This window comes from Cibotium barometz, chromosome 48 (assembly GCF_041138505.1).
Source record: "Cibotium barometz isolate CiBa-2024 chromosome 48, ASM4113850v1, whole genome shotgun sequence".
Classification (NCBI taxonomy): domain Eukaryota; kingdom Viridiplantae; phylum Streptophyta; class Polypodiopsida; order Cyatheales; family Cibotiaceae; genus Cibotium; species Cibotium barometz.
Genome location: NC_141093.1, coordinates 37,432,288 through 37,459,218, shown reverse-complemented (window position 1 = coordinate 37,459,218; position 26,931 = coordinate 37,432,288). Strand labels below are relative to the sequence as shown.

The following is a 26,931-nucleotide window of genomic DNA, read 5'->3' as shown; positions in this document are numbered from 1 at the left end:
TTCCAAAGGTGAAATATATTATGAGCACTCAACCAAAAGGACTGAAAGGAAAATTATCTTAGCTTAAATCGGTTGGATACACATTTCACAAAAAGGAGGAACTACCATGCACATGCACGTGTGTGCACAATGAGAGAGAGAGAGAGAGAGAGAGAGAGAGAGAGAGAGAGTATATCTCTTGTTGCACATTCACAACTAGACCCCAATTTCAAGTGCACAGTACACAAACCATGCAACCCTGCCCTTATATTCAAGCTTCTAGCATCATTCTAAAAACTATCCTTTAACTGCATATGTGGCTCCCTCTTCAGAAGTACTCGTACAAGACTCCAGTTGCTAGTAATAGCATTATTATTTTCAGCTGTGCATCTCGCAAGTACTTCCATACTTGACATGTTTTATTCATAAGCTTTGGCATTGCCTGACCAGCGTGTGCGAACTCAACCATGTCCAGTCATCCTGATTGCACCTAAAACTCTGATATCAGTCTCTCTCTCTCTCTCTCTCTCTCTCTCTCTCTCTCTCACCCACCCCTCAAATGATTGCTTGTACCTTCAGCCTTTTCGATTGCACTGGTGTGGAGCTGTAATGTCGCAAAACAGGAAGACAGTAGAAGGGTGTAGGTTCATGCTTGATTCAGGTATCACATAAATGGTCAACAATAAGCATACAGATCATCACCACCGAAAGCAGTAATATGATTTTGTCGAGATAGCACAGTTAACTGATATTTTAAACATCAAACCAAAACAACTTGTGTTAAGAAAACCTTACACCCATCAAAATTAGAGAATTAACGAAAAACTGTGTAAATCAAATACCAAATCATTAGGCCTACCCTGCTTTCTATATGCAGCTGCTTCAAGGGATGCCAAAAGACGGCTTAAAACCATTAGGCTCCTAGTACTGGCTCCAAAGTCAGCACCTCCAACACTGTCCGTCTATATTTGAAGCAATCCATTAACATTTGCGATTCCTGCTACGTCAACATTTACACATTACAGATCTCTTTCAGTAGCTAAGCTCATGGGCAAGATTGATGATTCTACTGAAGAAAGGGATAAAAACAGTTGTGAATAACGGGATCCATGCATAGAGCAGAGAGGTTACCAGCATAAGAATACCTCCTTCACTTGTAACATAATTATGTCCCAATTGAGGAATATGCAAGCATGCTTCCTGTCATACAAATAACATACATTCTGCATTAGCTGCTAGCTGCATTATCATTAGATAACACCCAGAAAAAGCAATTGCTTCATGTTATAAATACCTTCTGTTAGCACCATAACTGAATTTAGAGAGAGAGCAGAAAGTGAGCATATGCGGTCAGTTGTAAAAACTGTTTGGCTAACTGCATGCCCTGCAGGGAACACAAATTTAGACTCGCAAACTCGGGGAACTGTGCACGTGCCTGCATGTTGTTGGATTAGAGAGAGAGAGAGAGAGAGAGAGAGAGAGAGAGAGAGAGAGATCCAATCTGCCATGTGCAGATGCAAGTTCCCCAGCATGTTGGGTGGATGTTTACTTGTCTGCAAATCAGGGTGGATTCAGAAATGGGAGGAATGTTCTCCATCAGTTAGCCAAAACAGAAATGTTTACTTGTCTGAAAATCAGGGTGTATTCAGAAATGGGAGGAATGTCCTTCCATCAGGTAGCCAAAACATCCCAGACTCTCCCAAACAAAACCCCTAGTGCATTGTCAGAACCTGCCGGCATCTGTCAACCAGGGCCTAATATTGTTGAGGAGCCTACCCTTGTGGTAGGGTGGAGAGGTTCCATGGACCTAGTTTGAGGTTCATTTCCTGCACCACCAACAATCAATCAATTGCGATGTTCAATGCAATCATCTAAAGGACTTGGCACATTGTCAGAACCAGCGTCCCAGCCTGTCAACCAGCACCTAGGATTGTTGAGGCTTGTGGTAGGGTGGAGAGGTTCCGAGAACCTCATTTCCTAGACTGTCCAGTGCCAACAAATTATTGATTGCATGTTCAATGCAAACATCTGACAACCTAGGCCTTGAAAGGTTATTCTTGAGAATCCACTTTAAGGAGCAGCATCACATGGAAAGTAACAGACGGGTCACATATTGCAAGAGAAAGGTTTAACAAAGAACCTGTTGGATTACTTATCGGTCCCAGAAGACTTTTCCCTGACCCTTCCTTAGAAGCCCCTCGTGCTGGTAGCGTTACAATGTATATAGTGTGACAACCATCTGAAATCCAAAGTATTCTAGATTCTGTAAACAGCAGTCCATTTGTATTAGCCTGACATGTTCAGCAATCCAAAATAATAATAAACTCTAATTAAAAATAAGTCTAATGTGTAGAAGATCAGTACAATTTACTTGAATTTCAGGGCGGCACCCATGCTTGGAGCCAACCATTCCTACTTATCCTTCATTCTTTAGTTGACACCTTACTACCATCATTAGTATATCCATGACCTACATCCTAGCTAACTCTTGTTTTATATGACACTGTCAAGCTGGGATCTCTCCACAGTTGAGGTAAAAACTGACCAACCCCAGCGACAAAAAGTGACACACTCCCATCAGTGTTGGAAATTAGGGTTAATCACAAGACTTGAACGAGTGATTAGCAAGAGGGCACGTACATATGTTGCCACCACATGCCACATGTCAAACTATGATGCCAAGTGTCCCTAAGAGGTGTCACCTACATACATCATTGCCTACATAAGATCCTCTTAAGAGGTTGTTCCCACACACAAAAGAACCCACACACTAGCGGCTGTTCACACACACAATCATTTAAAGCCTAAGCTTACACACCCTAGAGTGTCAGTTTACACAACCACCTAGCACTTGTTTATTGAATATTCCCACGTTAATCACTATTAATATTTAACAATATGGCACGAGGAGTATCACAGGCACTTGGCAGAGGTGGAAGATCATTACTAGCAATATGCTCTTGTCTTGTGACAATCTCCCATAGCCTCCTAGCTATCAACAGACTGTTCATCATGAAAATCCGTAGTGAGTAGACAGACCATCAAGCCGATCTTCAATCTTCATGAACACACCAAACCCAAAAAGATCAATGGCAAGTGCTCTTTGCGACATCCTCACAGTACTAGATTTCCCAAAGTTGGATAGGGTGTAAAGCCCCCCTGGATGTTAGTTCTGTTAGAAGTCATCTCCTCTCTAATTGTATACACCAGGGCCTTTGTTGTGGGTGTGCCCGCCCTTATGAGGTGTCTTATCATTTTTCCACACTCCCCGTATTTTTTCCCTATTTTTTCCCATTTTTCCTAGTGGTGGGAGGGCTGCCAGATGATGCCGGGAGCACCCCAATGCTGGCCGACTGGATCTTCATCAGTCGTGGGCTTCAAGGCTGCTGGCCGACTGCTTTTTTTCAGTCGTGGGCATCAGTATGCTGGCCGACTGCATTTATGCAGTCGTGGGATTTTTTCTCCAGTCGTGGGCACTCTTGCTGCTGGCCGACTGCCCTCTATGAGATGTATATATAGCCCCTCAGCCCCCACCACTTTCTCATTCATTTTTTCCGGGATCTTGTGTATAGAGAAGAGTTTACACACCTATCTCTCTGTGTTTCTTGTGCTGTTTATTTTCTGCAGTCTACTTGCTCTTGTCTACCCAAGTTTGGTTATCATTTCCGCTGCATATTCTGACATGGTATCAGAGCCCTAGGCTCTAGGAGATCTTGGGCGTTTTTCTGAGCAAGAGGGGGAGCAACAGGTTGCTAATTGGTGGACTGTTTCGGGCTGAACGGGAAGAGAAGGTGCAAGAGGAAGGCGGGCAAAGGTGCTGGACAGCCACTTGCAGATTTTCAGTTTTTTTTTTCCCACCCACCCACCCTTTCAGGTTACTCTCCACGATGGCAGATTTATTAGAGATGGCTGAGAAGCACGTGAAGATTCCGACTCTCCCCACGTTCCCAGTGGATCGTCAGATGGACGGGTCCAATTACGGCATCTGGAAGGTCATGATGGAGTCAGTTCTGAAGTCATATGACCTTGCTGATTTTATTATCATAGGGGTGCCACGGCCGGAAGCTGAGGAAGGGGAGTTATTATCGACGAGGAAGGACCGAGAGGCACAGGCACACATGTGGGATCGTGTCAACGCCAGGGTCCGGTCGTTTATTTTCCTCAATTGCACACCACAAGTGATCAACCATGTGAAGCACATGACGCTGGCGAGAGGCATATGGGAGCACTTGGCTTCTTTGTATAACAGGCTGTCACCCATGAAACGGATATCCTTGGAAGTGCAGATGCGGGTTATGAACCCTGCAAAGTCTTCGACGATGCGGGAACACGTTAACAAGCTGCAGGCCCTTCAGCAGAAAGTCCTTCAAGCTGGGAAAGAGATATCATCCGAAGATATGGCCATCACGTTACTTTCCCACTTGCCTGGTCAGTATTCTGCTTTCTATTCCTCGTTGATCACGAGTGGCAGGCTCAGCACCATTACTTGGGAGGAGCTTGTGCCAATGGTCTTGGACCAGGAGGAACGTTTCACGAACCCTCCTCACGGCGGAGGTTCAGAGGCCTTAACTGGCCAACGGTCGAAAGGCCGTAATAGCAACAAGGGCAAAGGGAAGGCTTCACCGGAGAAGTCTTTTGAGAAGAAGCCTGATCCAGAACGAGAGAAGCTGAAGGCCAAAAGATCTTGTAATGATTGTGGCGAGAAAGGCCACTACTGGAGGAAGTGTCCTAAGCGGACAGGGAAGAGTGCTGATTCCTCAGCCTGAGCCTGCGAAGACTCCGGCATTTGTGCACTTAGAGATGGTGGACTTCGATGCTTCATCATCTTCGAGCGAGGAGGCAGTTGGCTGCACCGCGAAGGATACCCAGGAATGGATTCTCGACAATGGTGCTTCCAGGCACATGACTCCATCCCGTGACTTCTTTCTGGATCTGAAACGACAGTCAGGTCGTATCTTTATTGGCGATAACTCCACTATTCCGATACATAGTGAGGGCCGGATGGAGATTATTCCCGACAGCAAGGGGGGCAAGCATGCTTCCCGTGTTCTTTATGTCCCTGCTCTGGGTTTTCATCTTCTGTAAGTGCATGAGGTATGCAAGACTGGCTTTCGGGTGGAATTTGAGGAGCATTCAGTTGCTCTAAGGGACCGTGAGATAGGCAAAGTTGTTTGGGAAGGCGGTGTGGAGAATGGCATCTACAAGCTCTCTGCACTCTCCTCATTGACAGGCTCTCAGGTCGGAGATTTGTGGCACTTTCGTTTTGGCCACTTAAATGTGGATGCTTTGCGGCGCGCCTTCCGGGACCAGATGGTGGTTGGCTTGCCAGATGTTGGTAATAGGCAAGGACGTTGCAGTTCTTGCATACGTGGTAAGCAGCACACGGAATCCTTTCCGAAGCAGGCTTCCAAGCGGGCTTCGAAACCATTGGAGTTGATTCACACTGACTTGTGTGGACCACAGCAGATAACATCCTTGGGAGGATCTCTCTACTTCATGCTGCTTGTTGATGATTGTACCAGATTCACGTGGGTCTACTTTCTTTCCCAGAAGGACCAGGCTTTTGCTCGGTTCAAGGATTGGCACCTGATGGTGGAGAAAGAGTCTGGATTTCACGTCAAGACTCTCAGGGCTGACAAAGGAGGTGAATTCTCCTCGACTGTATTTTTCCGGTTTTGTGCAGATCATGGCATCAAGAGGGAATTGGCCAATACCGGATCGCCTTCGGAGAATGGAGTTGTTGAACGTAAGAACAGGACTGTGGTGGAGATGGCGAGGACCATGTTGGAGCATCGCGATCTTCCTCGTCCACTTTGGGGTGAGGCTGTGGCAACGGCTGTCCATACCATTAACCGCTCTCCGACGACTTCTGTACCCCATATGACTCCATTTGAGGCATATTTTGGCAGGAAACCCGATGTCTCGCACTTCCGTGTCTTTGGGAGTGACGCGTATGTACATATTCCGAAGAAGCAGAGGGGGAAGCTTGACTCCAAGTCTCGCAAGCTGGTATTTGTGGGGTATAACTCTCTTTCCAAGGGATACAGGTTGTATGATCCAGAGAGGAACGAGATTGTTGTCAGCCGGGATGTGGTCTTTGACGAGCATGTTCCAGCATCCACTGTCGAGGAGCCGCCACTTCTTGGAGATCCAGAGGAGTCTGATGATAATTCCCACTCTACTACTCCAGTTGATCCACCTCAGTCATCACAGGAGGTTGAGCCCGCAGCTGGAGTTGAGCCCCCGCGACCACAGGAGGCTCCACGATCTGTTCGAGTACCTACGTGGTTGTTAGACACCCTTCGGGAGTCAGGTGTCACGGAGTTACCCTCCGAGTGGATCACATCGAGTCCGAGATAAAAGCAACACGGCGGAGCTTCTTCCGGTGCACTATGCTTTGATGTCTCGTATCATGCGGGACAAAGAGCCCACTTCCGTAAAGGAAGCCCTTTCACAGGATACTTGGAGGAAAGCCATGCAGGTGGAACTTGATGCCATCGAGAAGAACAACACTTGGGAGTTGGTACCGAGGCCGTCGAAGCGGTCAGTCATTGGTGTCAAATGGGTCTTTAAGACCAAGTACGCGTCTGATGGGTCGGTGGACAAACACAAACCCAGGCTTGTGGCTAAAGGTTATGCTCAACGGCCAGGCATCGACTACGAGGATACCTTTGCACCGACAGCGCGGATGACCACGATTCGGACCGTTCTTGCCCTTGCTTCTTCTCAGAGGTGACCCGTGTACCAGATGGATGTAAAATCTGCGTTCCTTAATGGTGACCTGCAGGAGGAGGTGTACGTTGAGCAGCCTCCAGGCTTTATTGTTCCAGGATCGGAAGGGATGGTTTACAGGTTACGTAAGGCCTTGTATGGTCTTAAGCAGGCTCCCAAGGCTTGGAATCAGAAGATTGATTCCTTCTTTATTCGGACTGGATTTCAGAGATCGGTTGCAGATCCGAACCTGTATCTCTTTCGGGAACGCGGCATGGTCACACTTATCATCCTTTATGTGGATGATCTCATTCTCACCGGCGGTCATGTGGAGCACATTGGAGTGACGAAGGCTGCCTTGTCAAAGGAGTTTGAGATGACCGACTTAGGCTTACTCCACTTCTTCTTGGGATTGGAGATCTGGCAGACCCAGAGGGGGTTTTTCGTCTCTCAGCAGCGGTATGTTCATGAGTTGCTTGAGGCCTTTGGGATGGAGAACTGCAAGCCTATTACGTCGCCCATGGACCCGAACACAAAGTTAACCCTTACAGATCCTTGTGAGCCAGTTGATGCCTCGCAGTACCGGAAGTTGGTTGGTTCATTGATCTGGTTGCTGATCACCAGATTGGACTTGAGCTTCTCCATGGGGCTGTTGAGCTCTTTTATGCAGACGCCATTGAAGTCTCATTGGGACGCAGGATTGCGGATCTTGCGGTATCTGCAGAGTACGAAGGATCTGGGACTCTTTTACACAGGAGGGAATGGAGTCAAGCTCCAAGGTTGGAGTGACTCAGATTGGGGAGGAGATCCAGACACGAGGAGATCTACTTCAGGATACACTTTTACCCTCGGCTCAGGAGCAGTTTCTTGGAGCAGCAAGAGACAGCCAACTATTGCCCTTTCTTCGACAGAGGCAGAGTATCGGGCTACTTGTGGTGCTGCTTGTGAGGTTGTATGGCTGCGAGGCTGCTAGGCGAGATTGGGTTTCCACAGAGGGAGCCCACAGTCATCCAGTGCGATAACCAGAGTTGTATAGCTATTGCTCGGAACCCGGTTTTCCATGCCCGGACCAAGCATATAGAGATACAGTATCACTTTGTACGTGAGAAGATCTTGGCTGGTGACATCTTGCTACTTTATTGTTGGACAGAGGATAATGCGGCGGACCTCTTCACGAAGTCTCTACCTCAAGCTACGCTCAGGCGGCACTCCAGCTCCCTTGGGTTGGTTTCACAGCCAGGAGCTGAGAGTGGGTGTTAGAAGTCATCTCCTGTCTATTTGTATACACCAGGGCCTTTGTTGTGGGTGCGCCCGCCCTTATGAGGTGTCTTATCATTTTTCCACACTCCCCGTATTTTTTCCCTATTTTTTTTCATTTTTCCTAGTGGTGGGAGGGCTGCCAGATGATGCCAGGAGCACCCCAGTGCTGGCCGACTGGATCTTCATCAGTCGTGGCCTTCAGGGCTGCTGGCCGACTGCTTTTCATCAGTCGTGGGCATCAGTATGCTGGCCGACTGCATTTATGCAGTCGTGGGATTTTTTCTCCAGTCGTGGGCACTCTTGCTGCTGGCCGACTGCCCTCTATGAGATGTATATATAGCCCCTCAGCCCCCACCACTTTCTCATTCAGTTTTTCCGGGATCTTGTGTATAGAGAAGAGTTTACACACCTATCTCTCTGTGTTTCTTCTGCTGTTTATTTTCTGCAGTCTACTTGCTCTTGTCTACCCAAGTTTGGTTATCATTTCCGCTGCATATTCTGACAAGTTCTTGGGAAAGTAAGGGAAGGAGAGAGGTACGGGAATGTGCACACAAGGCACTGGGATATGACGGCATGTGAGGTGCGATCACCAAAGTATACCAAAAACAAGATGTCTACTTGAGTGAGCAGAACAAAAGTTCCGAGGTATGAACACAAGAATTGTGGATGCCTAATCCCAAAAAACTCTCTCCTAGAGAAAGCCCCAAAATACCCCAAAGTTTTGCCAATGATGAACTAGATCTTAGACAGCTAGTGATGATGGCGAAACGGAGCTGCCATGTAAGATCCCTCTTGATTATTCCCAATATGTACATACAAAATTATCAATAAAGAGATCAATTTTTTTTGAGAATGTGTGTAGAGAGAGAATGTATGTAAAAGATGTTGTATACACTGAAGAGAGAAAATATACCAAGGCCAAGAAATATTAGAAAAAATGTAAAATATTATGGAGAATCAAAAATGCAAAGAGAATGTGCAATTTGGAACCTTGGAAAATTTATTAGGACCCCCTGGGTGTGCTCAAGCGCAAATGTGCACCGTGCACATCCTTAACTCATAAAATTGGGTTAGTGAGAGAAGGCTAAAAATATAGCCTTAGAAAAATAGAAAAATAAAATAATGAATTTGGAGTGAAAAATAATAGGAGGTTATTTGCAAAATAATAGAACATGTGTATGTAAGTGCACAAATCAATTAAATTGTGAAACCATGCATCTAAGGATTACACATTTGAAATTGTAAGGTTAAATGGTTAATAGTCTTAGCCTAATGATTGGAAGGTTAAATATGGTCTTCAAATTTTAAAAAAAGGGGTGGTTTATATGAAAAGAAATAAAGATATATGGAGTTGTGCACATCCAAGCTATTTATACGAGAGAAGGATAAAAGCATGATCAAAGTTTGCATGTACATGTAGAAAAATTTACTAGAAATTAAGGACAAAGGGGTCAAAGTGATGGTTTGAGAGTTTATAACGAAGGCTATTATAAACTCTCAAACCATCACTTTCCAAGCTAAATAGAGAAGAGGGAGAGCTAACTTCCCACGCATGCTCAGAGAGAGAGAGAGAGAAATCTACATAAATTTTAGTTCCGTACCAACTATAAGAGTTCTTGATCCCTTTCCTAAGATTTGGACTTACCTCCTCTGCACTTGACGAGTACTATAGATACTTTTTTGCACCTTGAGAGAAGCAAAAAAACCTAGATTTTTTTGAAGGAGAGGAGGCCTGCCTACAACACTCCTATTCAACCTCTTATACATCCTCCCATCACATAAACCTAGGCTGGTTGTCCTAAGTAAATGGACATAATTTTTGCAAAGGTCAATTAAGTGAAGTACCCAACATACAGTTGAAGTGGCAAGACAATTGATCAACATCTCTCCTTTTTTGAATCTATTTTATACCATAGATGAATGGGTACATAAATTTAGTTGGTGTAAATGTAGACTTGTCCTCCTAACCTAGGCTAGGGTAGAGGCAAAACTTGTGGACAGGTTTCATGAAATAAACCCCAAGAAGAATTCAATTAAAGTCACAAAGCTAGAAGAGAATACCATGCCGGAAATGTTGTATGATGCATTGTTATTCTTTTATGAATTCAGCCTTTTTAGATGTCTTCTTAAATGAATGTATTATTTGAATTGATCACTGGTACGCAGTGAGCCCCGCACAAGTGAATGTGGAGCCTGTGGAGGTACCCGCCTGCCTTGTCCCTCACCTAGACATACCAATAGCTCACCCACGCTTGATTGTGAGGGGTCAAGGTCCTGGTCGATTGCCATGACATGAGCCACTTCTCGGGTGCAACTCGGAGTAATAGCTTGTGCGGTCTCTATAGAAAAGGCAGGGAGTGTCGCGGGGAATCTATCCTCTATGGCATCATGGTAGCAAGTGAATCCGGCCATAGGCGAGGGAGTGGTATGATCACCGCCAACCTTCACTCCTGACAAGCCTCAGAGATGTCGATCTCTTGGATACCAATAAACCTAAGTCATGCAACGAGGGAGATGTGACCATTGCGGGCTGTCGGTGGTAACAAAGAATCAAATCCATGGCAGATTGATCGTGGTTATACTGAGGGTTAGTGAGATGAGACCACCGCGAGCTAGCCACAGTTACTGAGATCAAAAGAAGAAGAGTTTATTTTGTTCTTAAAAGATATTTTATTTAATTGCGACAAATTATACTACTTTGTATAGACTATTTTATTTATTCACAACCGGTATCGTGTGTGTGAGTTTTATGATGGTGTGTCTCTTTTCTATTGCTTGTGAAGTGCTCGCTAGGGGGCTTGGATGAGAAACCCCTTGTACCCGGACACAACCCTCCCTTAAATTTGAATAGAATCCTATGACTATGCGGTTGGGTGGCGGCTAACCCATGGGCTGGATGGGGTTAGGCATGGCCATTGGATCTGATGAATGTATTTTGAAAAGGGGAGTGAGAGATAGATCAAATTTATGAAGTTTGAAAATATTTTATACCTAACCGTAGTTAATAAAAGTCTTGGGAGTATTCCTCCTCAATTTTTATGTTGCTGGCTACTTGCTTGTTTGAGCCTGGGGGAGCCGCCGAGTAATCATCCTTCATAGAGGTGGCAGAGAAAAGCCCTAGGATTGGTGGACAATCCGGAGGAATCTCCCTCTTTTCTTAGACAAGGGTATTTCCTAGTCAAGCGTGCGAAGCTTCCAGGATACCCTTTGCCTAAGATATCATAGGGAGAGGCCCCGAGAGTTACTCTACCTAGTTAAGAATAGCTTCCGCTGGAATTTGTAGCATAAATAGGGAGTAGAATCCTCACATGCCAAGTAGCGTGGAGCATGGAGTGCAAAGGCAGGGACGGAAGAGTGAGCAACACCATGACAGGAAGGACAAAAGTCGGGCTTGCCAATTCTGAATGTGAAGTGGTGGAGGAGAGTCGCTAGATCTGGCAAAGCCGTCATGAGGTCAGCCGTCTATGGAGGGAGCAACCTGACTTGGCCTAAGCACAGGTGGAAAAGCCAGGCCGTGGTGGTTCGTTGTCCACTAGCTTCGCCCAGAATGGTGGCAGAAATGAATGGCTGTTCGCTGTCCACTAGCTCCACCCAGAAAGGTGGCGGAAATGAGCGACGACTGGCTCTGGATGGGCAGAATAGGGCGACTATGATACCACTTGTTGGAAATTAGAGTTAATCAAAGAGTTAAACAAGAGTGATTAGCAAGAGGACATGAGATAAGCTGAAAGATTAGGCACACTTTAACATTATGAAAATGGTCCTTTTATAGGAGAGAGCCCCCTTTACAAGGTGCATGCATGTGCTGCCACCACATATGCTACATGTCAAACTATGATGCCAAAGTGTCCCTAAGAGGTGTCACCTACATACATCATTGCTTACATAAGATCCTCTCAAGAGGTGGTTCCCACACACGAAAGATCCCACACAACTAGCGGCTGTTCACACACACTAGAACCGCTTTATTTAAAGCCTAAGCTTAGACACACTAAAGTGCTGGTTTACACAACCACCTAGCACTCGTTTATTCCTACATTAATCACAATTAATATTTAACAATCAATCATTTAGCTGAACTGAATTACCTAATCAATAATGTAAGGGACTACTAAAGTGCTTACAAGACATGCAGATACACATGCAAGACCAATCACAGCAGCTATTGGCTGTTAAAGCTATGATTATACATGCTCGAGCAATCATTATTATCATGGTTTGCATTACTCGCTAGGACAGCTCCATCCTCTAGCTTTCAGTTTAACACCCCACTATATGCAAGTCCCACAACAATCCACAAAATGCTTACACAAACACACACTTTACATTCATGAACACACCATCTCCTTCAGATCAGTCATCAGCACCAAAACAAAGTACATTAAATTCCCTGTAGCTGTCTAAATTGCCCCAGATAATGAATCACAGGCAAGGCATAAGAAAAGAAATGGAGCTTGCTCCAAGGTCTTACCAGAACAAGAGTTCCTCTTGTCACTGTGGAGGACAGGAAGAACAGTGAGCATTTTTATTTTGATGGCACACGTCACAGGCTGCAAAGAAGCGTTCACTGAAACTCGGGAAGCTCGTTGCAGCCTTGCCTCGTCCCCTCGAATCGAATATTGCAAAGCCAATAAATGCAACTTTCCAAGAGAGTCTAAGATCACAAATTCTCTCTCTGAAAGGCCATGTATGCTGGTTACCTGCTCTACCCTTGAAAAATCAGTGAACAACTGTGGGAACATCTGGTTTTGAAATGGAACAAAAACTCCATCCTGGGCTCCCTTCACAAACTCTGCTTTGTGTAAGGCACTGTTTGTTTCGGAAACGCCAGCAATAGAAGACAGAGAGGATGTTAAGCTATGGCAGGATGAACACTGAGCACCAGTAATAGTGCAGGCACCATGAGAAGGAGGCAATGATGACGATGAGCTTGAAGAGGAAGAGAACATGGACGACTGTGACAATTTGTGCTGACTATGCAACTCCTCCGGATCAAACTCAAATGGCAGCATTCCATTCCTATACGCAGGCATGGTCACTTGCTCAAGCTGTACAACTTCTGGACAAGAGCAAACAGGTGTGAGAATGTATAAACTTGAAAATTTGCAAACAAGAATTGCAAGGTCCAAACACAAATATTGATAAATTAGTATAGCACTTTTTTGCCATACAAATGCAAACAGCCAAAGACTTAACACACGATTAATGCTTAGCAAACTACATTAACGCTGATCCTCACGATCTAGCAAACACACAAGAGAAGAGAGACAAGAGATGTAACCCTAATCTACTGTATATTCCAAAAGATGCATGCATGCCTACCTACTGATGCATACCAAAAGTTTATTGGGTGTCCTCCACTTGTGCATGTTCTAATGCATGTTTTGCACTCCCATAAGCAATGAAGGGGCTGTGCATCTGGGACAGGCTGGATCAGCACCAAAGATAGCTCTACGATGATTAGTAGGGAGCCCACCATGTAAAAATAGCCGAAGAAGTAAGAGATCTTGCTCCTCCTATATGAATGCCAAAGTCTACGCGAGTATAGCCCACAAGGACACTCCAGAGAATGGCCGAGCAAAACTCCCATCATCCAAACTCTAGCCACTAATGCATCGGCTCAGATGAAGCACAAGAACTGCTTGCGCAACGGCTCCAATGCACCCTGAAGGAAGAAAGCAAAACCAAGAACAATACTCCTCAATGCACTGTATCCATCAGTATTGCTCAGCACTTGTATGTCTAAACCACCCATGTCCTGTAAAACATACTCCAAGTAATATATATACGTTGACACACCATTGTCAAAACCCCCGTTGTTGCCAATACAGTCTCCAAGAAATATGTGTAATGTGAAGATACACCAACTGGCCTATCCTCCCAGGACGAAGACAAATCTGATGACACGTCCTCCTATGGCGCCTCCATGACATTTGCTCCACCCAATGCAAACAGCAGGTGAGAAGAGTCCTCCTGAACAACCCCAAAAACTAAAGCGACCACCACTTTAGGCCAAAGATTCTCCATTAAGTACAAACGGCAATTGTGAAAACTATCCCTCAGAGATGTCATGTGCAAGTTTGCCCATGGACACGTCCAGAAGGGGCAGCCAGAAAAGATGACTAGAAAACAAAATTTAGGAGCATGCTGTGCCAGTGCTGGACTTGGAGCAGGACATGGAAGACTTTGAAGGATCTATCGGTTGCATAAGATGCTGTCGGCTGCATGGTACAGGTCATGGATGCGTTTTAAGGAGAAAATACCCAATCGGCTGGCCGACCAGCAGTTGGCCAGCACTCCAATGTTTCAAGAGGCCTATAAAAGGCGCATGTGCTCATTGAGTTAGTCATTCACTCCCTTATGGAGTGGGTCCAGCATTAGGACTGTTTTGGGTGTTTCCACCTTTTCATGAAGGCAGCCCATGGCTGCAAATTTAGGGGTACCTTTTTGTACCATATGAATATACTGAATTTCCAGCTCTCTCTCTCTCTCTCTCTCTCTCTACTCTCCCTTCTGTCTGCGTTTTTGCATCAGCATGTTCTAAGTGGTGTTTAGGGCTGAAAGAAGACTCCCAAAGCTTCCGCATGTTACATTGGTATCAGAGCATCAGGCTCAACAAGGCTAAACGCTGTTTCAGTCCCATATGATGGTGTACAGGTCCAAGGTACAGGAAAGTGCACAGGTACGAGGCCCAAGGCAAAGAACACAAGATCGGGAAAAGCTCCCAAGAGTTTTGTTGGTGGTGTTCCACAAAGCCAGAGGGGATGGCAGTCTTGTGAGCCAGATAGGTTCTCGGGCAACGGTCCCAAGGGAGGATTATCCTCCAAGGGGTGGAGTGAGAGTACCAGACTCATTTCTCAGGAATGAAGACCAAGACAATGTTCAAAGTAAGGGCAAGAACGGATTGGGGACTGGATGGAACAGATGCATAGATATTATTCAGAGTCAGAGTAGTTTTGGAGACCGGGCCGGGTTTTCAGTGAAAAGGGTTGCCAGAGATGGATGGATGATAGAGGGGTTCAGGGAACAAAATGGGATGATGACAGTCATCCAAGACCAAGTTGGAATCCCGTCATCAAGTTTAGCAAAGGGGCGATGTCATGTGCAAGTTTGCCCATGGACATGTCCAAAAGCTAATCCAGAAGGGGCAGCCAGAAAAGATGACTAGAAAACAGAATTTAGGAGCATGCTGTGCAGTTTGGGCCAGTGCTGGACTTGGAGCACGACATGGAAGACTTTGAAGGATCTGTCGGTTGCATAAGATGCTGTCGGCTGCATGGTACAGGTCGTGGATGCGTTTTATGGAGAAAATACCCAATCGGCTGGTCGACCAACAATCGGCCAACACTCCAATGTTTCAAGAGGCCTATAAAAGGCGCATGTGCTCATTGAGTTAGTCATTCACTCCCTTATGGAGTGGGTCCAGCATTAGGACTGTTTTGGGTGTTTCAACTTTTTCATGAAGACAGCCCATGGCTGCAGATTTAGGGGTACCTTTTGGTACCATATGAATATACTGAATTTCCAGCTCTCTCTCTCTCTCTCTCTCTCTACTCTCCCTTCTGTCTGCGTTTTTGCATCAGCATGTTCTAAGTGGTGTTTAGGGCTGAAAGAAGACTCCCAGAGCTTCCACATGTTACAAGAGACATGGCTGAAAACCTCCTCTATTCATACCTGTGGCCTGATGCAATGAAGCACCCTGGGTGTGTGTTGGACCCAAAAATGAAAAAAGCTGAGACGTGCACATATGCATTGTCTACACACTCATCATCTAGTTCTAAAGAAGCCTCCTCTTTGGATTGCTCCTCCGATTCTGAAGAAGTCGCCGCCTCGGATTTCTCCTCCAAGGTCCTCGGACAATCCTTCGCTATGTGCTCGGTGGAGTCACAATAAAAGCATTGTCTAGTAGCCTTCAAGGCATAACGCTCTTCAAAGGTGGGGCGAGTCACCGAGGCTCCCCCACTTGCTTTGTCCTTACCATCCTTGGCCTTGGACTCACTACCCTTGTCATTGCCTTTCTGTTGCCCCTATTGTTGAGTCCCAAACTTTGAACTCTCTCACATCTCGAGGGTTGTAGCAAGACGAACCGCATCTGAAAGATCACGAGGCTGATGTGCACAAAAGTCTGCATGCAATGATGGTTTGTAACATGCAGTGGAAGTATTTGCATTGGAGGATCCTGTCACACAAATGCTCACACCGTCTTTTGTATCCTGAGTTTCGCGAGTTTAGCAATCCACTTTAATGACTTCAAACTTTAAAGAGAGATGAGAGAGAGATGAGAACTGTACACCATATGGGGTCCCGAATTACCCACTGAAGGGCCCCCTATCCCGTTACCGAGATAGTATTTGCTTTATTATCTTTAAAGAGACTGACGGTGTGACTGACGATAAGCCAAACGCAAGACCTCTGAAGACCAAGTGTTGGGCTGAACTGTACACTGCTGTAGAAGCACCAAAGATGTCCAATCTCAAGCCTATGCACTCTTCCCAATGGAATGAGAAGGGGATGCAAAGCTGAGGCTCAGAGAGGGGTTGTTTGGGACTGTTCTAGACTGAATATGAATGCTGTAAATGTCACGTGCACACCCTTCGGGTGTACAGTGACATGGCATCATTTTAGCATCATAAACATCATCAGGATTTATCAGGCATTCTATGGGCATTTAAATGAATGTTTTCAGCATGTACCACATGGTATGGGTTGGATTCAGCATTGTAGCATCACATTAGCCATCTAGACCAAAGCATTTGGGGCTTGTGGAGGCAGCTGACAGAGTTTGGACAGCAACCGACAGCATGTATAAACCAGCCGACTGACGTTTTATAGCATTTATAGTATTTTATGGCAGTCGTGAGCATTCAGTGCTGGCCGACCAGCACCAGTCCCCCATATAAATAGAGACACATCAGCGTTTTAGTCCATGAGGGGCATCTAACATCAGCGTTTCAGCCCATCATCGCATTCAGTCCAGCATCGCATTCAGTTCAGCATCTACATCAGTAATCAGCATGTTCAATCATCTTCCCAACTCCTACATAGAGGGATACCAGCAGACAAGTGGTGGAACTCAGCATTGGAGTCAGGACAGCCATCCTTCATCATCCTTCAGCATGTTTCCCTCTCTTCCAAGGGTAGACATCATCTAGAACAGCATAGATCCATTTGCTCATTGTAACCACATTCATCATCTAATATAGCTGCATTGCATTGCATTGACACTATCGGTCTTTCTTAAGCATCATTAAGTGCAGTTTAGTTAGACTAACATAACTAAGGTTGTGTTTACTACGGTCGAAGACCTCACATGTCACATTGGTATCAGAGCGTTACAGGATAACCAGCCTTAGATCATTTTCATTCCATCAGTCATTCAATCAGACATCATGTTAATCGCTTCCGCATAGTTAAACCCAGTTCTCAAAATCTTGCAGGCCACCCTTAGGGATTTTCCCTTAGGTATGCATTAGTAACCATCCATCTGCATTCTTGCACAGCATATAGGGTTGCACATGGCTTGCATGGTAGTCATCTTAGCAGTCATCTTAGCAGTCCGTCTTGCATCTGCAAGGCATACATGTTTGCCCATGAACTCTCTGGGGAAGAATGACATCCATCATCAAAGGAGGACATAAGTTTTGGGCTTCAACTGGCAGCAGCAGGGGGTTTCTCTTCCACAGAAGACGGAAGTTTGCTCCAACATTGCCTCAGGAGGTTCAGAGCTTCAGGAACGACGGAGATAGTAGGTGAAAGGTTTCCTATTTCCAAGCAGTTTTAGCAGCATTTGCCATTCAGTTCCCACAGTCGACAAAGTCTTTGGCTCAAAGGATTTCACTCCTGCAGACGACCTCAGCCCCGGCAGCAGAAGACAGAAGGAGGCAGTGGTTCGGAGGAGAAGGACTAGAGGAGTCGAAAGGTTGCCAGGTATACCACCCAGCAACAGTTTAGCAGAGGGGAATGTCACGTGCACACCCTTCAGGTGTACAGTGACATGGCATCATTTTAGCATCATAAACATCATCAGGATTTATCAGGCATTTTATGGGCATTTAAATGAATGTTTTCAGCATGTACCACATGGTATTGGTTGGATTCAACATTGTAGCATCACATTAGCCATCTAGACCAAAGCATTTGGGGCTTATGGAGGCAGCCGACAGAGTTTGGACAGCAGCCAATAGCATGTATAAACCAACCGACTAACGTGTAAAACGCTTACGAATGCTGCGTTTTACCTTCACCAAGTGGCTAGAGCAAAACGATGAATAGATGAATGCTGAAAACTGTATGGATGCAGAAAACGGAAGGTGAACTGCTAGCTGAATGCTGAACTGATGCGTTTTGCTGATGTAGAAGTGTTGAATGCTCATGCGTTTGAGGCGCCTAGGGCTGTAGGAGACAAACGCTGCGGGATGGTGGCTGAAACTGCAATCGCTTATGCTCATTGTGCTGAAGATGCCAAGCGCTTGAATGCTTATGCTGAAATATGATTGAATGAATGGCTGAATATGCTAGGGCTCTATTTATATGGACCACAAGAGCCAGTCGGCTGGCTACAGAGAGCTGGCCGACTGCTCATGTTCACATTAAATGCATAAAATATGTATAAAATGCTGAAAATGATGGAAAAATTACCAGAAAATTCCTAGTAAATATCCTAATAAATACTAGATGATATCTGGGGTGTTTCCCATGGTCTAGATGCAATGGATGAATGATGTGCAATATGCAGAATGTTTTCCGATGCAAACCCTAAGGTTTCTACTGACCGTATATGCATGAATGCGTCTCTTTAAGTGGGTTAAGGGACTTAGACTGACTGACTGACTGACTTGCTATGGCTGAGAATGACCTACATAGCTCGCGCCTGACTTATCCTGGACTGAGGATTACAATGGGGTCACGGCGTACGACAAATATCATCCTGAAGGTACTAATACTGTACAATGTTGCAATGATGATGATGAGCTAGTTTGTTACCATGCACTTCAGTGCAGAGTACATGTGACACGGTTTCAAACCATCCACAAATCACTCAACCTACTCCAATTGCCTGATCGTCCTTGTGAGCATCAACAAAAGCTTCCAAAAACGAGTGAGATAGTCGGATACCAATTCGCCATGTTTCTGCGTAAAATGCTCCCACTATTTCTTCTATTCATGCTCGTAATCTACAAGAACAAACTACTTGAAGACCACCTTGCAGCAATCATCCCGCAAGCCACGGAGTGGTTCCTAAGGTGGTCTTCCCACCACAAGAGAGTGGCACCCGTCAAAACTGTATGCACCAAATGGAGCTGAAAAATATCTAAACCACTTGCCACTGCCAACGTGGCAGCCATCTTGCGAGGAAGAACTCGACAAACCGATGTCAAGCTGGTGAAGGCGAGCACGTGGAGAGGGACTCCGCAAAGGAGACCGTCGGTGACACCTCTCTAACCAACTACGCTCCTGTGTAGAATGATGACTACTAAACTAGGAGCAAAGCTCGTCTAGTACATCCTTGCCTACATCCAAAGAAGTGAAAAATTCTCCTCGAAAAAGTTTTTCCACTTCATCCAACGCTTGCTTCGAAGTATGAGCCCTTGTAGATTCCAGATCCAAAATACTAGGTGCTCGAGGTGCCGACTCCATCTTGTCAAGATGGACAAACATAGCCTCCATTTAAGTCGCTTGCATGCACAGTATAACCCAATTAGCCCAAGGCAAGGAAGCACAGTATATCCCAATTAGCCTAAGTTCAATGAAGAGAACCCAAATATTCACTTTTCCCAAAAGTGTTTGGTGGGACAGGGAAGCACACTATACCCAATTAACCTAGGTGCAATGAATATTCACTTTCTCCAAACCTGAACTTATGCACTCTTGGAATCTAAGTGTTCTACTCTATCCAAGTAGTCAATGCACATGGGTGCCAGAAAATAAAAAGAATATGCAAGTACCCTAGGCTCTAATACCAATTGTAGAACACTTGTGCCTATCAAACACGCTGAGATTGGATACAGATGGAGTCACCCAGCATCACAGCAAGTGAATCAAGGGGGTCGGCCAGCATTTATTGCCTATATGTATCCTCTCTTCTCACCGACAACAAGTCAGCCAATTTATGGGGCCTATATAAAGGCTAGGCCAAGGGTCATTGTGGTATCTCTCTCCCATATGGAGATAGGTCCTAGATAAGAATTACAAGGTCATTAGTCACCCTTCTCGGCAAGCCAAAGGCCATGGAATTTGAGCAAACATATACACCTTTTTGTACTATATGAATATATTGAATACACAACCATCTCTCTCTCTCTCCTCTCTCTATGTCAAAAAGAGTTCCTATGCGGTACTTAGGGCTGAAAGAAGACTCCTAGAGCTTCCGCATGTTACAATGTTATAACCATTGTCCTTCAACATCTTTATTATTAAGATTGTGTGGACCTTTGGCTCATCCTCATTTGGTGGGGTGAAAAGTAGCTAGAAGCCGTGTGTTGTCTTCAGGCTATTTGAGGACATGGGACATACACAAAAGTTGACGTGAAGTTTTATGCTTGCCCTAAAAGTAGACGTGAGTATCTCCTGTTATGTGTGAAACACAATCTCCGTTCAATCTTAGATGAGGATCAGATTTGGGAGATCTTGTACTAGAAGTACATGGCAATAGGATTTGGTTGTGCATACAGTGGACTAGTGTTTGTTGCCGGCACTAATGCAGGATGCCATTTCGTATGACAATTGAGTTGTGCTATGTGTTTGTGCCAAGGTTGTTACCGTAGAGCTTGCTTCACTTCGTGACTATATGCCCTATTGAGATTCAGCTCTTGGATGAGAGTTGGATTGACAATAAGCAATTGGATCTTTGTAGGAGGTTCTATTATGGATAGAGGTTCGGATCCAAGGATTCGCTTACATAGGCCTGTCTCCTTATGCATTCACGATGACGTGAATCGAACAAAAGGGGAAGAGAGGGGGGGGGGGTATTAGGGTTCGGGTTAACCTATGATTAGGGTTAAGGCTTAGCCGAGATGAGGGGACCTAGAGGGTTCATGCATGGACTAAGGACACTAGCAAGAAGAGGTCTAGATTGGCTAAGAGCTTATAATTAATAGCCTAGGATTAATTATGGCTAAAAGCTTATAAATAACGCATGAAAGTTTATAAATAAAGCAAGGGCAACAAGGGCCAATAATAGCCGGGCTATTACTATATAAGTGACCTTGGGGTCATATATTAGACAGGAGGTCAAGTAGTCACAGGGTGGCCTAGGGCTACCAACGAAGCATGGTTGCCATGTAGCTGCAAGGTGGGTAGTTCAGCCTAGTGGTATGGGATGCTAGGTTGGGGCCATCGGTACCAAGCAAGCTCGTGGCAATTAGACCTCAGGCTCCGGGGTCAAGGCACTGAACCTACGGTTGGGTGGTGAGTCACTAGCCACAATCCATCACGGTTATGCGATGCATACAACGATGTTGGGTCTATGAAACCTCGTTAGGGTTTCGGTTCTAGGTTAGATAATCCTTGGGCATGTTAGATAATCCTTGGGCATGGACTGTGTAGACCTTTCAGGCGGCTTCACTCCCGATCTAACCACCATCATTCTCTCCTACACGTAATCGGTAAGAGAAACGTCGTTACATCACCATTCTCTCATATGTTTAGTCAACAAAAGAGACATCGTTCGCATCACAGACTATCGCCTTCATGGAGTCCCTCTCCACCAAATCATCTTCACCGACGAGATGCCGTAGGACTACCGGTTTGCCGAGTTAGAACTAGTCACCAATTGGACCCAAAAGATGGCTACCACATTGACGGCCGGAGGTGGTTCAGATGTTTATCTCCATTTGGTCCATACGACTTTGCCAACTACTCCCCTCTTGTGGTGGCAAGACCACCTTAGGCACCACTCTATTTCTTGTTGGGATGATTGCCACAAGGTGGTCTTGAGGCAGTTTGTTCTCGTGGACTATTACCGCAAGCTAAAGTGGCAATGGAAGCGCTTTGCTCAAAAGCACGGTGCGCAAGTGACCAACTACCGAGCACGTTTCTCGAAGCTTCTGCTCATGCTCTCAAGGACCGTCCGACGGCCGGGCCAAGTTGAGCGTTTCATGGATGGTTAGAAACCGTCTTGCTGTTCATAAATTGGATCCATGATCTTTCAACACAATTCGTCTTGCTACAACCCTCGAGACACAGGAGAGTCCCAAGTCTAGGATTCAACAAAAAGTCCAACAACACAAGGGCAAGAAGAAGTTGTCCTTAAGGCCATGGAGGATAACAACAGTTCTAGCGGGAGAGTGTCACGGACATGACTCTCTCAGGAGGAGTTCTGAGCCACGCAACTGGCTGGTCAATGTTTCAAGTGTGGCTCCACAAATCACATCGCAAAGGATTGTCCGAGGACCTTGAAGGAGGAAAGCTTCTTTGGAACAAGAGGAGGCTTCTTTAGAACCAGAGGACGAGTGTGAAGGAGATGCATGTGTCTACAGCGTATGTCTTAGATTTTTTATTTCTCAGGTTGAGCACACACCCAGGGTGCTTCATTGGGTCATGCCACAAACTCGAACAGAGGAAGTTTCTGGACTCATCCCTAAGGGAGTCTTCACAATTGCATTCTGCACTAGGTGGAGAATCTTTGGCCACAATGGCGGTTGTGAGACTTGAACAAGAGGACTCTTCTTAGCTTCAGTTTGCATTGGGTGGAGTATCTTCAATGTCTAGTGTCATGGAAGTACCGCATGTGGACATATCGCCATATTTTTCTTCACCTTGGGAGGATATGACACGGGGGGTGTCTTCAAAGTGCACGGATTTCTCGGAGACTACCAACAACAACCAGAGTTTCTGCTTTGGTATATTAGAGAAGATATTACTTGGAGTATGTTCCTATATGTTATGTATATATGTGTATATGTATGTATGTATATATATGCATGTATGTATGTATGTATATATACATACATACATATATACATATATACACATACATGCATACATACATACATATATATACATACATTCATATACACATATATATATATTATACATACATATATGTATATATGTACATACACATATATGTACATACATACATGTACATACACATATATGCATACATACATATGCACATAACATCTTGTGTACATTATTAGTGTTTATTAATAATGTTTACAACGTAATGAATTTGTATGCCTTTATACGATGATTGATTTTAGAATGATTAAACCTTACGTACAACATGATTACGGTATATCCAAGACACAATACAACTTACATCCACAACGATGTGATAACATTTTCCCTTTGATAACACGTATAATGATACGTTACTAACTTCCTTGCATCATTCCTAGCCGGAATTCTTTACTTGTGAGAAGACTACAACTTTCACACAGTGTTTTGTCTCTATTGGACCATTTGACATGCCAACAAGTAGTCATAAATAGGATTCCTTAAAATTATAAATCGATCGTTGTTCCAAGCATGTTTGCAATGCAATAAGTTTGAAAGCCGCAAAAGACTCACGTGGCATGTTTTGTTAAATAGATAACAAGTCAACTTCACTTTGCTACATCATACGAATAATGGGATTGTGTTCATCGTGCTCAAAAGATGTGTATATAAGCTAAAGTGAGCCATGTTTGTCATGAAAGTCCATGTGTTGGACAATGATACTCGCTATGTTAAGTCAGTAAGACTTTGGAGGTCAAGAGGACCTATACATACTAAGTTGGGAATACTTTTTTTTATATGTCGAGTCGAGAAGACTTAGGAGGTGTATATGTAAATGTTAAGTCAATAAGACTTTAGGATTCAAGGGAGACCTATGTGAAAGGACCTGGTATGATCAACATTTTCACCTTGGTAATCGCAACCGGGGCACTACACACTTCATTCCGTTGTTGAAGAAGAGGTGCAAGTGAATTCAAGAAACTAGAAGGTGCATTAACAACTTCATTCCTATTAAGGAGACGTATGTCTAACATAATTTGGAATTGTGTCAAAGACTGCAAGTAACACTGACAAGACTATTGATCACTCCTACAAGGTGAACAGAAATAGTAAAGGACTAGTGACAAAATCACCACGAAGGTGTAGACATACGTAGTGTGGGATGCATGTGTCGATTGTTATGCGTGTTGAAAGGAAACAAGGGACTTAGACGCTCAAAGAAAACACTAGAGACATGGAAGCAATTGGAAATGAATTGATTGGCTTTGTAGTAGATCGAGCTAATCATAAATTATATTTGATTAAGCAAGACAATTATGATATTATATTCTTCACGGTTCCTAGTTGTTTAATGACATTTGTTCTTGAGAGTTTGCCATATCGAGGACGACACATCAACCCTTAGTGTAATAATGAGAAAGCTTGTCAACAGCAGGCCAGGTACTTGGGTGACTGTCGGCCGAAAGACCCAATGATGTGTAGCACACAGTACCAGAGGGAGCACAAGGGACACGTGAGTATGGTCTATGGCGGGTAAGGTGCACTTTGGTTGCCCAGTGTCACTCATATATATAATGGTTGGGTGGTTAAATTGCTACAGTTTTTTGCATCTATCTTGGAGATCTCTATCTTCTCCATTGTGTTTTTGCATGGAGGCAGTTTTTGCTAGGGTCGGAGTTTTGCTTGCAAGGGATCCTACATGGTCGAAGCAAAACTCTTAGGTCTATGCATCATTCTAAACAGTATCACAAGTTATGCAGCAGCTTCCTTCAACAAAGTGAATATTCCTTAGAAGTAGCCCAAGAGGCCATTAGGACCCATGAATTAAATCCAATGCTCGCTCCGTCTTCTGCATTTCAGCTTGCTGTTTGGCATCATTGCATCTCAGACTTCAATCCAGATCCTCAGGCAAGAGGGGGGTTGGCCAAGCAACAGGTGCATGCTGGAAAAGCCGTGGGTCTGGCAGATTGCTAACTGAGAGCTGGCCCGCACTCAAAGAGGCCTCTCCTCTCCTTAGCAGTAACTTAAAAATTGAGAGAAAATTGCCTCTCATACTCTTTGGATGGCCTTCCTAGGGGATTTTTCAGTGTTTTTTGGAGTCTTATGGCACAAGATGCATTGATTGTAAAAAGAAAGAACACAGAGAAGAAATGAAAAGGAATCACATTTCTAGCTCTCGGAATTCAGGTTCTGAACAAAGAAGATGTGCTGCAAGAACAAAAAAAAGAAACATGCTTCTTGGAACTTACTAGAAGTGTTGGTGATGACTTGCTGCACATCAGAACTTCCACTCTGCTTTTGAGTAGCTCCTATGTGTTGCCCACATGTCCATCCGCCATCAGAAACAGAAAAGACCTGTTCCAAGGGCTTGCCACTCTTACCAATGTTCCCTTCACCGTTGTTCAATCCATCAAGATAACCTGTATTTTCTGCAAGCTTAACATTTATGATGCCGTTACCAACTACGCCCAATTCATAAAACCCATTCTTGGGCCCAGCCAACATAACACCTGGTCCCTTCAAAGTCCTTCCAGATCCCCTTCCTTCGAATGCAATTAAATCCTGGCCATTCAATCCTTTGTGTGTGTCAAGTATCTTCTTTCCAAACTCTCGACCTTCAGAGATTTTAGTGCTTTCATGTCTTGTTCCACATTTATTAATACAGCGCCCCCTGCCACAGCAATGTGCATCAGCTTTAAATTCCTTTCTTTTCACAACGGATCCTTTGATAAGAGGCCTTAGGAGCCAAACTCGCACTCCACCTAACTGTCCCACCAGCAGATGCTGCAGAGATAGATGCAGGGCATAGACAGGACCGTTGCAATCAACCACTGCACATTTGATGAGATGCAAGAAGCCATGTCTGTCCTTTCCATGCTGTTTTCTATCCCCTTTCAGAGTACTATTGAAAGTGTCTTTGAGCACACAATCCTTTGAGTATTCGTCTGCTAGCTCAGATCTAGGTTTTCTGGCATTCTCTTGCTCTCTGCCTGAGAGCTTTGCAGAGAGTATACACACTTTGCCGACGGCAGGGGAGTGTACAACCACAACGTTGATGGAAGCAGAAATAGCAACAGAAATCCCATGGGGGATGTCATCTAATCGGGCCATTGCAGCAGGCAGGTGGCTGAACTGTGGAGATAAGCTCCTGCAACCTTCAATGCAGCCTTCCAAGAAGACAGGTGTCTGTCGAAACCCTAGCTCACTGCATCTCCACGCCATCAAATCTGTGCAAAAGCCCCCTTTCGCAGGCTTCAGGGTAAGAAACAGTAGGCTTTCATCGCCCGATCCAGCCATAACATCGCCGACCGATCCCACCCTAGCCACGGCATCGCCAACTGATCCAGCCCTGACCGTGACATCGCCGAGCCTTTCCTTCTCGACCACGGCAGTTTTGCCTTCAACATTTGTGAGCTTTTTGAGGTCAGATCTGCTGGCCGTTTCTGCAGATTTCTCAGAAGAAGAGGAGGACAGGTGGCTGCTGCGCTCGCGGAGGCGAAGAAAGCAAATGTCTGTGCAGGAAGGGGGGATCAATGATGGCGGAGTGTTACCTGACAGGGAGACGAAGAGAAGGCAGGACTCGTCTTCCAGCAAGAGGGCAGCGCTCTGCGAGAAGACATCGAACTCGACCTTCACCACCTGCGATGGGTGGGCCTCTCGTATGCTCAGCTTGCACGCCTGCATAACATAACGCCTTCTTCATCCACAGAGCTTCACGCCACACTGTACTTCCGCTATTCCTGCTAAAATTTGGCCTTAAGCTCGGCTCTGGGTGCACCGCAGACTGAAGGCTAATGATGATACACTGGAAGATGATAAGAGAACAAACGTGCACATTAATTTATATAGAGAGAGAGCCCGGCAACTTAGTAGACTTTAGTGAGACCAATAGACGGAAAGACTTGAATCCAGGTGGGTTCATGTTATCCAAAGGGTAATCCTACCATTTTTATCCGCGATGAGTGGCAGCAAGAGTGTCCTCTTTTACACACACACCCAGGAGAGAGAGCCGCTTAACGTCTACTTTATTCATCTATATAT

General features: G+C 45.0%; 1 protein-coding gene across 6 annotated transcripts; it reads right to left on the bottom strand.

Moving 5' to 3' along the window:
• LOC147611147 (uncharacterized) lies at positions 1-26,719 on the bottom strand. Of its 6 annotated transcripts, none has more exons than XM_086785820.1 (8): positions 25,140-26,719; positions 12,422-13,009; positions 2,120-2,242; positions 1,274-1,805; positions 1,111-1,179; positions 839-976; positions 553-724; positions 1-459 (listed from the first exon to the last, which is right to left on the bottom strand). In XM_086785820.1, exons 1-4 carry the CDS (start codon positions 26,572-26,574, stop codon positions 1,723-1,725), a joined length of 2,229 nt encoding a protein of 742 aa, XP_086641946.1. In that variant the 5' UTR covers positions 26,575-26,719; the 3' UTR covers positions 1-459; positions 553-724; positions 839-976; positions 1,111-1,179; positions 1,274-1,722. The 6 variants fall into 6 exon arrangements, with proteins under 6 accessions (XP_086641946.1, XP_086641941.1, XP_086641945.1 ...); XM_086785815.1 differs by having other exon boundaries at positions 1,274-1,363; XM_086785819.1 differs by having other exon boundaries at positions 1,274-1,354.
• Between the last annotated feature and the right edge of the window lie 212 nt (positions 26,720-26,931).